General features: G+C 64.4%; 1 protein-coding gene across 1 annotated transcript in view; it reads left to right on the forward strand.

Moving 5' to 3' along the window:
- Positions 1–13322, forward strand: part of UNC13B (unc-13 homolog B) — a 112979-nt gene that overhangs the window by 79996 nt on the left and 19661 nt on the right. The window contains 10 exon segments of the mRNA XM_087923234.1: positions 344–422; positions 1384–1458; positions 1897–2116; positions 5086–5280; positions 5283–5312; positions 5393–5534; positions 10454–10623; positions 11383–11498; positions 12391–12421; positions 12424–12553. Of these exon segments, the coding sequence (XP_087779360.1) occupies positions 344–422; positions 1384–1458; positions 1897–2116; positions 5086–5280; positions 5283–5312; positions 5393–5534; positions 10454–10623; positions 11383–11498; positions 12391–12421; positions 12424–12553 (1188 nt within the window).

Here is a 13322-nt window from a genome sequence, read left to right on the forward strand (position 1 = left end):
GGAGCCGTGCTGGGGGGAGGCCCCTTTGGGGTTCTTGGGGTGCCACAGTTGGGGGGGGTCTCTCTGGGGGTCTTAGAAGGTACCAACATTTTAGCCCCTTTCTGGTGAACCTGGGCAGGTCCTGCTCCGCCAGCCTCTCCTGGGGGAAGGGGGGAGCAGGCCCCGTTTTAACAAGTGGGGGGAAGGGGGTAGGACTTTGAGAGTCCCAGGCAGGAGGCTCTTTGGGGTGCAGCCCCTCTTGCCTCGGCCACGGTGTCCCCCTTCCCCCCGCTCCCTTTGTGGCGGGTTCTGCCACGTCCCCCTTGCCCTCCCTCACGACTCCCCCCCCCCTTGTTGCTCCTAGGCCACCAGGCGGCCTGTACGGCATCGACAGCATGCCTGATCTTCGGCAGAGGAAGCCCCTTCCCCTCGTCAGTGACCTGGTGAGAGGACCCCCGCGGGGACCATGTGGGGTGCCCCCTCGCTCTGGGCTTTGGGTCGCTGGGCAGAGGGGGGCAGAGAAAGGCCTGGGGGAGGGAAGCTCCTTTGGGGACGTGGCCTTCCCTCCGGGTTGGGGGCCACCGGGGGTGTGGAAGCCCGAAGGGTGTGGGGGACATGGGGGGACCTTGACTGCTCCCGGGTCACTTACTTCCCCTGCTGCAAGTTCTTTCGAGAGGGAGAATTGGGAGCCTCCGTCCACAGGAGTCCCGTGAGCAGAAAGGGGAAACCAAAGGGGGGCTCTGGTCCGTCCAGTTGTGGGGTCTTGAGGTACCTCCTCCCCAACTGCAGCCTCTCCTCCCAGGGGGCCTCTGGGGTGCATTTTTGGGGGGGAGGCTTCCCTCTGTGCTTCCAGTTGGCAGAGTTAAAAGGGGGGCGGATTCCAGCTATGGGGGGGCAGATAGAGGAGGGAGGGGGCAGCTCCTGCCCACCTATCAATTGGGCTGGGATGTGGGCAGAGTGGCTGCCGGCCCCGGGGATGTCAGTCCTGGGGCAGCCCGGTCCCCCCTCCCAGTCAGGGTGCCATTAACGTGTTCTGCTTCTCTTGGACGCTGGCGCTTCCCTCCCGCAGGCCATGGTGAGTAAGCAGAGAGCGGCTCCCCCCACCCGCTCCCTCCGGCCGCCCATCCAGGCGGGACGGGGCCCCGGGGGCCTCGGGGCTCCCGGCCGGCTGGGCCTTCTGGACTGACTGGCCCTGGCGGGGAGGAGGGCCTGGATGGGGTCTGTGCTGGAGATGGAGAGGGGACCCCCCGTTTCTCCTTCACCCCAGGGACCTGGCGCTCTGGGCTTGGGCCTTGGGGTGGGGGTGGCTGAGGGGGCTGGGCAGGAGGGCTCAGCGGCCTGAGGGGCTTCCGTGCCACCCCTGCGCAGCCCTCTGGAGCCCCCAACCACTGATTCCCCTTGCAGTCGCTGGTGCAGTCACGGAAGGCCGGCATCACCTCGGCCATGGCCACCCGGACGTCCCTCAAGGACGAGGAGCTGGTAAGGCCGGACAGCAGCCGGGCCGGGCCAGGAGACCCCCGAGGCGTATCCCATAGCCCCTCCCTCCCTAGCGGAGGAGCAGAGCCCCAAAGCCGTTCTGGGGAATGGGGGGGGCGGCCACATTGGGGCTCTCGGGAGGGATGTGAGCCTGGCGCCCCCTTTGGGAAGGCCCTGCTCCTTGGGTTGGGGGGCCATTGGGGGGAGGGAAGGGGGGTCAGGCTAGGACCTGGGTGGGCTGGCCAAGAGCAGTGCAGTTGGGGGGGCTACCACCCTCCGCAGGCTGGGCTCTGCAGAGACCGCCCGGTACGTGGCCCCCAGAGGGCCGGGGTCTGCGCCAGGTGAAGGCTCCTCACACCCCTGGGGTTGGGGGGGCCTCTCCCTCCCTCCCTCCCCTCCCTGAGGAAAAGGGCCTTGTCCCTCCAACTTTCCTCCTCCCAGAAATCCCACGTCTACAAGAAGACCCTCCAGGCCTTGATCTACCCCATCTCCTGCACCACCCCCCACAAGTTCGAGGTGTGGACCGCCACCACCCCCACCTACTGCTACGAGTGCGAGGGGCTCCTGTGGGGCATCGCCCGCCAAGGGATGCGCTGCACGGAGTGTGGGGTCAAGTGCCACGAGAAGTGCCAGGACCTGCTCAACGCGGACTGCCTGCAGAGTGAGTGGTGAGGGGGGCGGGGGGGGGCAGAGGACCGGGGGAGGGGCTGTGCTCCTGCCCTAACAAAGACCTCCCGGGGGTCCAGGGGCGGGTGTGGGCCCTGGGGGCCTCACTAAGGAAGGGAGGGCCATGTCCAAGAGGGGGAGGACTCCCCCCCCCCTGCTCCCTTATCCCCCCTGGATCCCTCCAGGCAGAGAGATTCCCTGACCCCCAGAGGCAGGGAGGGGGGGAGTCAGGCGGCCTCTGGGTGGAGCCCCCTTTCTCCCTCCAGGATCCGGGATTGGAGAGATGGAATCCAGAGGTGGATCCATGGAGTCTCGGGGTTCTGCTCCTGCGCCCTTCCTCCTCCTCCTCCTCCCCCCCCCATGTGGCTCTGGGCCTGCGTTGTCCCTTTGGAGGGTCCCTCCCTGCCATGGAGGCTCTGGGACGCCCCCCTCCCCACATTGGCTCAGTTCAGCCTGCGCCCCCCCCCCACCCGGTTTGGCAGGAGGCCAAGCTGTGGCAGAAGGCCTGGCAGCTCGTGGGGCTCGCTGAGAGGAGGGGGGGCCTTCTGTGGGAGGGGGAGGGGGCCGCCTTCCCCGTTGTTGCGGAGGAGTGTCGAAGCGATGACGGAAGCGAGCGCCACTTTCGTCAGAGCCCCTCTGCCAAGAAGGGTTTGCGCAGCGCCAGGGCCAGGACCAGGGCCTTTATTTTAAGACCCCAGGGCTATTTTGGGTTGCAAGAACAAACCCTACGCAGGCCTCGCCCTCCCACCCAGCAGATGTCCTCCCTACCTCCAGGCGGGGGAGAGGGGGCCTTTCCGAGGGCTTCCCTTCCCTCCTGCCCCCCTGGGGGTGGGGCTCTTCTCCAGGGCTGAACCCAGGAGGGGCCTTTCCCTTCCGGCTCTCTCTGCATGGGATGCCCTGCACCAGCCGTCTCCCCTTGGCCGGCTTTCGGGGAGTGGGGGGCTCCTTCAGGAGGAGAAGGGATCTGGCCCTTCCCCGCTCCTAGGCCGCCCCAGGGGGAGCCCAGCCACTCCGAAGCCTCTTCCGAAAGGAAAGGAAAGGAAAGCTCTGGAATTGCTTTGGGAAACAGCCGTTTGGGGCCGTTCTTTTATTCGTTAAGCCTTGAAGTCTTACAAGAGGGCACTTCAGCTGGGATCCTTCGGGTGGGGGGGTCCCAGGCATGGCTACAATCTGCACACACACCCCAGCCTCAGGGGCAAGAGCCAGAGGGGGGGGCGGCTGCCCTTCGAAGCCTCCGGTGGGGAGGGGGCCTCTTTGCCTAAAGGCAGGACCTCCCTGACTTTCGGGGACAGGGAAACTGGGCTGCAGCCCCTCAGGCTGCTCCCCCCCAACACACCATTCCCCCCCACACACACACATAGACAGGAAACAGGCCCAAAGAGTCCAGGGGGGGCAGGAGGAGGAAGGGGACGGGGAGCTGAAAGCCGCCCCTTCCGATCCCGGCCCCAGGAGGCTCTGCTGGGCTGGAAGCCGGGGTGGGGCCGGGGGCAGCCGGCCATCCGGAGGGCTTCCCGGGGGAATCCTCGGGTGGGGTCTCCGTCCGATGGCTGGGCTGCCGTTCTTGATGGCCAGGCGTTAGGACAGCTGCAGCCCACCTCCTCTACGGAGCAACCCCTGGGAGGAGAAGGCTGCCCAGCCCGGCCCCCAGCCAGTGCAGCCCCAGCCACGGCCCCTCCCTTGGCCCCTGCAGGCGCACCTCCGCTCCCAGCATTCGCCTGCGACCCCCCACCCCCCCACCTGGGTTGCCCTTCCGCCTTGCCTCCCTTCCACGCCTCTGCGGCACCCGGTCCTGACCGGGGCTTCCCCAACAGCACGAAGCCGAGTCCTCGTCCCGATAAACCCCTTTTATTTGATTTACAATGAATATCCTCCCCAGCAAAGTCCCGGCCAACCGTCTTTCACGATAGTTCCCAATTACAGAGCTTTATCAGTCTTGGAGAGTTGCCAGGCTGATACCTTTCAGACGCCACAATACTTGCAAGCATGCTGGAGTGAACTAATTGTCTCCTTTTGCTCCTCTTTTATTCCCTCTGGGAGGGGCCGTTCACCATCCACCTGTGTCCTTATACTCCCGAGTTGACCCTTGTTCCTTAGCTGTTCCCTTCTCCTGGCAGCTCTGTGCATGCGCACACTGGGAACAGGCTCCAGCTGTTCTTCTTCCCCACTGATCTCTGACTCCGAAGGCAGCTGATAACTGTCGGACGGCCCTGGCCCCGTCTCTGCCTCTGAGCCAGAGCCCTCACCAGACTCCAGGACTGGCCCAGGTTCCTCCCCAACCTCCTCACCGTCCGAGTCCGCCGCCAGCTCCACTGGCCGCTGGCGGACAAAACACACCCATCTGCCCCCCCATTCTTGCCTGAAACTTCTCTGACCCACACAATCCTCAAGGTGTGACGGCAACGTGGATTGCTGGGATTCAGTCAATCAAAATAGAGTTGGAAGGGTCCTTGGAGGTCTTCTAGTCCAACCCCTGCTTAAGCAAAAAGCCCCAGGTTATGAACACCCACAACCTCCCTCCGACCGATAGTTCTCACACGTCGGGAAACTCCTCCTTGGTTCCAGGTTGTCTCCATCCGTTGCTTCCTGCCCTGCCCTCAGGGGTTTGGGGGAAGAGGTTGACACCCCCCCCCTTTCTTTGGGGCAGCCCCTCAGATACTGGAAGGCGGCTCTGGGGTCCCTTAGGATTTAAGGGTTAGGATTGCCGGCCCTGAGCGATGGAGTCACATGGTACCACGGCACTTTACGGCCACCTGGCTTAGTGACGACAATCCGGTTGCCGAAGAAGACTCGCTCCCCTCTCCCAGGACCCTCTGGGGCTCTGCCAGCCCCTCCCGCTGCCTCTGATCCTGCCCTTCCCTGGCTGTGGCTCTCCCCTCCACCCCCCACCAAGGGCATCACCACACCCGCTGGGCCGATGCAGCGCAGAAAGGCCAGTCCCGGTGACGCCCCCTCCGCCCCCCGCAGGAGCAGCCGAGAAGTGCTCCAAGCACGGGGCCGAGGACCGGACGCAGAACATCATCATGGCCATGAAGGACCGGATGAAGATCCGGGAGCGGAACAAGCCGGAGATCTTCGACCTGATCCGGGACGTCTTTGGGGAGAGCAAGGTGGCCCACGGGCAGCAGATGAAGGTGGTCAAGCAGAGCGTCCTGGACGGGACCTCAAGTGGTCGGCCAAGATCACCATCACGGGTGAGGCAGTGGGAGCCCCCGGGGGAGGGGCAGCCCCACCCTGAGGCTCCTCCTGACTCCTCCCTCTTCCCCCCGGACAGTGGTCTGCGCCCAAGGCCTGCAGGCCAAGGACAAGACCGGCTCCAGCGACCCCTACGTGACCGTCCAGGTGGGCAAGACGAAGAAGAGGACCAAGACCATTTTTGGGAACCTGAACCCCGTTTGGGAGGAGAAGTTCCACTTGTGAGTAGCAGCAGCCTCGGCTTTCCTCCGCCCCCCCGAAGGACACTGGGGGGAGGGGTGTGTGCGGGGGCTGGCAGAGGGCACGGAGGGGAGGGGGGTTGGGAAGAGGGGGGTCGTATCGGGTGTCCCGGGGAGCAGGTCCCACGTGGACCTCTTCCCTCCTTGGGGGGTTCGTGTGGCCGCCCAAATCCCAGCGTGGATCCGTCGTCGTCTGTGGCTTCTCGCCCAGCCGAGGAGGGTCTCTGAAGTGAGGTCCCACCCTGAGCGAGGGGGGCAGGCGGGCAGGCTCTCCTTGGAGCCGGGCTCTGAGCCCCTCACCCGGGCAGGAGCCCCTTCTGGGGTGACCCCGGGGGTCGTGTGCCCGGAGCCCCAGCCGAGCCCAAGGTAGGAAGCGGGGGCCCAAGAGGAGGGGCGGGAGGCTGGCTGCGGGTGGCCAAGCCGGCCCTGAGTGGCGCTCGGTGGGGGGTGCCTATGCCCATGGAGCAGGAAGCAGCCCCCCACCCCCCCGCGTCTCTCGGGGCCCAGGCAGGCTGGGCTGCCCAGCGCAGGTGTTTGGAGGCCTGGCTCTCCCTGCCTGCCTGCCTTCTCCTCCAGAGGCCTCTAATCAGCGGCTTCTTCCTGGAGGTGGCAAAGAAGGGAGGCGACACAATTAGGATAATGAACCCTCATTATGCCAGGAGGGGCTGGGATGGCACGGCTGTGCCAGGGGCCCTGTGGGCGGCGGTGCTTCTTGGCTTCTCCGGCACTCGAGGCCTTGTGGAGCCTGTGAGTTCTGGCACCGATGTGTTGGCACGGGGCGCAGCCGTTCCTCTCCGCACACACCGATAGTGGGATTGTTAACAGCAGGGACTGGTGAGGAGAAGCAGTTTAAGGGAAGCGGGCAAAGGGCATCGGCTCCCGTCAGAAAGGCCAGTGGCCCACGGAGCGCCCTAAGCAACGGGGCTGAGAGGAGAGGGGCCAACCTTGGGTGGGGGGCCTGCATAATAAAGAGGTGGTGCAGCCACATCCGGAGCATCGTGCACAGTTACAGGCCCCCCCCACACCTCAGAAGGAGCCGTGGGGGGCTGGAGAAGACTCGGGGGTGTAGCTAAGAGGGTCGGGGGGCGAGAGGGGAGCAGCTTCCTTGGAGGAGAGGTGGGGACCTTGGGGCGCCTGAATGAGGCGGGGTGGGTGGAAGGGGGGCAGAATTACAGGGGGTCCAGGAGAAACACTCCAAGGGAACTGAATCAGTGGAAGAATCGGGGGGAGGCGGGGGGATATTATTTTGGACTTTGGAATTCGCTGGCTCCCAACTTGGCTGCCTTCAAAACGGGCGGAATGGATTCGGAGCCATGGACCCCATGGCCGGGGGCTTCGGTGGCCCTGGGGCTCCTCTGGACGAGGCGGGCCAGGCCTGGGGTCCCTGGGGAGCAGCAGGTTCCTAGGAGCCGCTTGGAAGCCGGAGGGGGCCTTGGCCTTCTTTGACTTGCTCCCTTGTAAAACCGAGAGAGGAAGAGAGAGAAAGAAACGCCACCATTATCGTTCACGACACCTGCAGGCTCTGTCGGGGGCCTGCCGTACAAAATCTGATTTCAGAGGCAGGTAGCAGCAGGATGGGCCTTGGAGTCCAGCCTCCAGAAGAGGGGGGAGGCGGTGGTGGCCTCTGTGTCTCCATGGCCCCCGCCCCGAGTACATGGAAGCCCCTTCCCCTGGGACCCTCCGAGGGCGCTTTAGTCTGGCCAGGCTGCTTCCAGGGCCCGCGATGGTTCTCCCTGTCAGGCGGCCTCTCACCGCAGTTGCAGGGCTTCCGTGTCAGGTGGGGCCACGGCACCTCCAGCCACACCAATGGCCTGAAGAGCCGCTTCCTCCGGCCAGCCCCTGCCTCCTTGCGCAGCCCTGGTGGCCGGGCCTTTGGCCCTGGGCTCCTCCCGCTCGGACATCCAGGCTCTGCTCCTGCCGGGGTTCAGCGGGGGGAGGGGAGGGGGTAAAGGAGCCACGGTTGGTGGAGGGAAGAGGAGAGAACGGGGGGAGAAGAAACACAAGGCAGGACTTGCAGGGGGTGAATATTCCTCCCATTCGCAAAAAAATGCATCTTCGCTGCCTCTGGCATTTCAACCGAATATCTGGCCAACCCAAAAACCTTCTGGGAGAAGAAACTCCAGAACCCAGCCTGGAAAAAAGCGATGGCGAAACGGTTTCCGGAGGGACTAAAGTCGAGACGTTCCTGTCTGGGAGCGAACGAGGAAGCCAGAACTTCCCCTCCCAAAGTGGGCCAGCCTTGCCAGGGAGACCAGACCTGAAACGCCACCGGTTGAGCTGATTATATCTTATTTCACGGCAAGACCGGCAGAATCCGCTTCTTTACCTCCTGGGAATTTGGGGGGGCGGGGGGGGGCCTCTCGCCCGGCTCCGTGTCTCTGGCCTTTTCCGAAGCTCCTTCCCGCCTGCCCTTGCAAGGGGAGCCGCCCCACCCGTTGAAGCATCCCTCGGGCCGGGGAAGGGAGGGAGGGTGGCCGGTGCAGACGAAATGCCCCTGGCGCGCCTGGCGCAGTGCGGCCTGGAGGCTGAGGAAGGGGGGGCCCTGGTGCGGCCGGAGATGCCAGGGGAGGCAAATGGAGGGGCCCCTGCCCTAAACCCTTGGCAAGGTGACTTTCCCTCGGACCTTCGAGGAAGCCCAGAGGCGCCAGTGGAGAGGGAGACATTCACCGAAGGCGAAATCAGAGAGCTGCCCTCAGAAGGGAGATGGGGAGAGCGAGGGGAGGGAGGGAGGGAGGGAGGGGGGAGAAGCCCCCCCCCAAGTGGCCCTTCGGGGGCTCCTCTGTTGGATTGCTCCTCGGAGCGAGCAGAGAGGCTGGAGGCTGGTGGAGGCGGCCAAGGGGAGGGAGTCCTCGATGTGCAACCGTTTAGTGGCCATTCAGAGTTACGACAGCAGGGAAGAAAGGGCTTTACGGCCTTTGCAGCATCTCCCCAGGGTCACGTGACCCAAAGTCAAAGCCTCGGCAGGTGACTCACATTTACGACTGCTGTAGCGTCCCTGGGGGGTGGGGGTGTCACATGATCCCCTTTCCGACCTCCTCACGAGCAAACTCCGTGGGGAGGTCGTAAAGTGGGTCAAAACTCACTGAACAAACATCTCACTTAAAAACCGACATTTTGGGCTCCGTGGTGGCCGCAAGGGGAAGACCCTCCCTCGCCTTGGACTGCTGGGGCAGTTGCAGGGCCTCCTCCGGGCCTCCCCCCGTCCCTGTCAGAAATGGGGGCCCTCCGGGACCCTCGGGAGTCTGGGGGCATCTTTGCTGTCTCAGGTTCCTCCCCCCATCTTTTAAATGTGTCTTAACCTGTAAGAGGCCGAATTGGGGGCCCTGGGGGCCGGGGAGGGCCTGGCCCAAGGGGAGGCTGGGTGGGGGGAGGGTCTCCCAGGAGCTGGGGGCTCAGGGCCGGCCGCGAGAGGGCAGAGGGTGGGGAGGCGCCCCAAGGCCCAGCGTGTGTGACCCACTTTCTGACTCCCTTCCCCCTGTTGCTTGGTTGCCTGGCAACAGGCGGCCCCTTCATAGCAAAGGCAGGCAGGGCCACCGCGGAGCCTTTGGGGCAAGCAGCCTCCTCGGCCCCAGAGCAGCCTCCCACGCAGAAGCCCCTGGGAACTGAGCCCCCACCCCGCCCCCAAGCATCGCAGGGCTGCTCCTTCCTCTCAGGGGCCTCCCAGGAAGCCCCCACACCACCGCACCAGGGCAGAGTTCTCGGAGGGGCTCCTTGCTTTCCGTGGAGCGAATGCCCAGCCGGGAGGGTTTCTCTTCCGCCTGCCACCAAGGCCACGCAGAAGCCGCCACCAGGTCCAGGTCCAAAGCGGCTCAAAGGGGGAAACAGGATTTGGGACTGGGAAGCTCCCTGGGTGACAACGGGCCCCCTCCCTCCTTAAGGGGTCCGGGAGGAGAAAGAGCTGCCCAAGGGAACCTTGGAACCCTTCTGAGATGGAATAACGGAAAATAAAGAGTTGGAAGGGGCCTCCTAGGTCATCTAGACCAACCCCTGTGTAAGCGAGAGACCCCGCGCCATTTCTGACAGAGCGAAGTCCAGTCTCTTCTTGGAAGCCTCCAGGGGTGAAGCTCCCACAACTTCCGAAGGCAACTGCTGTTCCCTTGGTGGATTGTTCTCACAGTCAGGAAATTCCTCCTTATTTCTAGGTTAAATCTCTCCTTGATCAGTTTCCATCCATTGTTCCTTGTGGGTGCTTGGAAAATAGCTTGACCCCCTTCCTCCTCCTCTCTGGGGCAGCCCCTCAGATACTGGAAGGCCACTATCACGTCTCCCCTGGTCCTTCTCTTCACTAGACTAGCCAGGCCCAGTTCCTGCAACCGTTCGTTGTATGTTTGAGCCTCCAGTCCCCTCCTCATCTTCCTGGTTGCTCTTCTCTGTACTTTTTCTAGAGCCTCAACATCTTTTTTGTAATGTGGGGACCAAAACTGGATGCAGGACTCTAGGTGTGGCCTTACTAAGGCTTTATGGAGTGGTATTAGTACCTCCCTTGATCTCGATTGTATCCCACTGTTAATGCAATTTAATAGGATTGCATTGGCCTTTTTGGCGGCTGCTGCACACGGCTGGCTCCTATGTAGCTGGTTGTCCACTCAGACTCCGAGATCCCCCTCCCAGTTCCTGCTATTGAGCCTGGTTGCACCCAGTCTATAGGAGTGAAGTGTAGGACTTTCCTCTACACTGAGTTGTGAGTCTTGTGCTTAGGAAAGCTGCTCTCTTCCCGGTCGGTGTCTGTTTCCCCGACTGCTTGGGGCCCTCCGAGCACAGCCTGGGGCCTTTGCAGCCTGAGCCCCGGGGGGCTGTGTTGGGGGAGTCGGTTGCCTCCCTGCCTGGGCTGCCCTGGGACTCGGGCAGGAAAGAGCACAACAGACCTTGCTATCTGCCCCTCCCCCCCTTGGCCCCTGCAGTGAGTGCCACAACTCCTCCGACCGGATCAAAGTGCGTGTCTGGGATGAAGATGACGACATCAAGTCCCGGGTCAAGCAGCGGCTGAAGAGGGAGTCGGACGACTTCCTGGGCCAGACCATCATCGAAGTCCGGACTCTGAGTGGAGAGATGGACGTCTGGTACAACCTGGGTGGGTCCTTCCTGTCCGCAGCAGCAGGCGCTTCGGGAGAAGGAGAGCCTGCAGGTGCCCCTTGGGCTGGGGAGGGGCTGGGGACGCAGGGATGCTCCCACGGGGGCGGCCGGAGGGCCTTGGCTTCGAGGGGGAGGAGCTTGGGGCATGGGAGGAGGAGGAGGAGGAGGAGGAGGCAGAGTCCAGAGCTGGGGTGGAGAAGTTGCCCCCCCTCCCTCCCCCCAACTCGATCGAGAGCTCCGTGTGGTCCCTGGACTCGGGGCGGGAACCTCCTGGCCAGAGTCAGGGAAGGTCTCAAGGGGAAGGAAGGGGGGGTCCAGAAAAGAGAAGGGGGTGCTGCTCGGGCCCCAGAATGGCCCCCTTGCAAACCAGATGTGGAGGCGTCTCCAGCCAGAGCAGGGGGTGGAGGAAAGAGGCCGGCAATCTTGGATCCCCCTCCAAGAGCCCCATAGCCCAGGACTCCCCAACTTGGCCACGTGTAAGACTTGTGGGCTTCATCGTCCTGTCCCAGCCTGGGGGTTGGAGCTGCCACTCCCGCCACTCCCACGGGGGCACAACCCCCTCCTTGGGCCAGCCCCGTTTCCGTGCCCCTCTTGCCCCACAGCAGAGCGGTGGCTGGAGCCCCTGGCTGCCCCCGGCTGCCCCCAGGCCTGCAGAGCCAGCCTGGCCCCCCTGAAAGGGCAGAGGGTGGCCGGGGGGGCTCCTATCGGCCTTGGCTGCCAGGGATGAGACTGTGTGTGTGGGGTCTGTTCCTTCTAGAAAAGAGGACGGACAAGTCGGCTGTCTCGGGCGCCATTCGGCTGCAGATCAGCGTGGAGATCAAAGGCGAAGAGCAGGTGGCCCCTTACCACGTCCAGTACACCTGCCTTCACGAGGTAGGCACGGCGGCCGGCTGGGCTCCCTTCCCTTGGCTGGAGGAGGAGCCCCCGCTTTTGAGCATCCCTGGCCTCGCCCCTCCCCCCTTGGCTCCCTGCAGATAATCCCCTTCTCTGAGTGGTGGGTTTGGCCCCCTCGCCAGGCGTGGGTCACCCCTGCCGGGAAAGGCCCAGGATGCCGGCCGGTTTTAAAGAGCAGAGGTGTAGCTTTACAGGGGTGGCCTCTCAGGTGAGCAGTGCAGCAGGGAGGCTGTGGGGGAGGAAGGAGAGGCCGAGAGGTTCCGAAGGGAGCCAGGAAAGAGGATCTTGGTAGCTCAGGGTTGACGGGGGGGGTCCTGGGGGCCCCCCTTTTCTTGCACCCAAACCTCATCAGGGCTCTGCTCTCGCCATCATCAGACCAGCACTGATGAGATTACCCGGTTTGGCTCATGAAAGGCCTGCAAGAAAAGGGGGCCACCAGCCCCCCCGGTGTCCCCAAGGCTCAGACGGAGAGGCGGGGGGGCTGGCGAGAGGCCAGGGTTGTGTCCTGACAGGAAGTCTGCCTGAAGGCTCCCCGGCGTCCTCCTTGACCCCCTCCCCCCTTGTGCACCTGGCCAAAGCTCGGGAGCAGAGAATGTGCCGGACCAGCCCGGAGCTCCCAGAGGTTCCAGCCTGCAGGGCTGTCATGGAGGCACCCCAAAAGCAGGGGGCCAGTCAGTGGCTGGGAAACCCTGGGGGGGGCCTCTAGTGACAACCTAGCAGTGGCAGCCAACCCCCGTCGGCCCTGGAGGAGAAGCACAGCGCTGTGGGGAGCAGGACCCACACCCGGGCCCGGGGGGGGGGGCAGTCAGGGGAGGCGCCTGGGCCTTGGGTGGGTCCTTCCCTGAGACCCTCTCGGGGCCTCCCCTTCCAGAACCTCTTCCACTATCTGACGGACGTCCAAGGGGCGGCGTAGTGAAGATCCCCGAGGCCAAAGGAGACGAGGCCTGGAAGGTCTACTTTGACGAGATCGGCCAGGAGATCGTGGACGAGTTTGCCATGCGCTACGGGATCGAGTCCATCTACCAGGCCATGACGTGAGTCCCCGGCCACACCGGCCTCAGTCCCACCTTGGGCGCCTATGCCAGCCTCCCAGGGAGGGGCTCAGCCTGGATGCAGCCAAGTCAGTCTGGGGGGGAGGCTTCATCCCCAAACCCCGGAAGGTGGAGAGGTTCTTCGACTTGGCTGCCGTTGATGAAGGGCCCCCGCCTCGCCCGGCCCCCGGCGACCCTTCCCCACCTCAGCCCTGAGCTGCAGGAGACGAGCCCAACCGAAGGGGATGGGGGAGCCGCCGGGCGCAGCAACAGGGGGCAGTCTTTCCTCCTTGGGGCTGCAGGATTCCTGCCCGTCGGGGTCTGCAGAGCCCCTCCTCCCTTCCTCTGGGCGCGTCCTGCCGTCGTCCAGACGGAGGTGGCCTCGTTGTGTTGCCTGCCTTCGTGGCGCCCCAGAAAGGGCCGAGGAAAGAAAGCCAGAATCCCCAACGTGGGTGGGCCAGCCTTTGGGGTGGGGGGCCGGCCCGCCTTCCGGGAGAGGGAGGGGCAGGAGTGAGAATAGGGGCCCCTGTCCTGGAAGGTGGAGGTGGGCAGGAGAGGGCTTTGCTCTGGGAGCCCCGGGGAGGAAGGCCGAGGCAGAGGACTGGTCGGAGAAGGGGCCCAGGAGCCGCCTCCTTGCCTCTGCACACTCTCCGGGAGGGGCCCGGATGGGAGCAGCGGGTGGGCTTTGCTGAGGGGGGTCTCACTTCAGGGCCTTCTTTCCCCACCAGCAGCAGCAGCCACAGATGCTCAGAGATGCCGGCCGTGGGGGTTG

The sequence above is a fragment of the Pseudonaja textilis genome, chromosome 2, assembly GCF_049901715.1.
Source record: "Pseudonaja textilis isolate UNSWEBS1 chromosome 2, rPseTex1.2, whole genome shotgun sequence".
Lineage (NCBI taxonomy): Eukaryota > Metazoa > Chordata > Lepidosauria > Squamata > Elapidae > Pseudonaja > Pseudonaja textilis.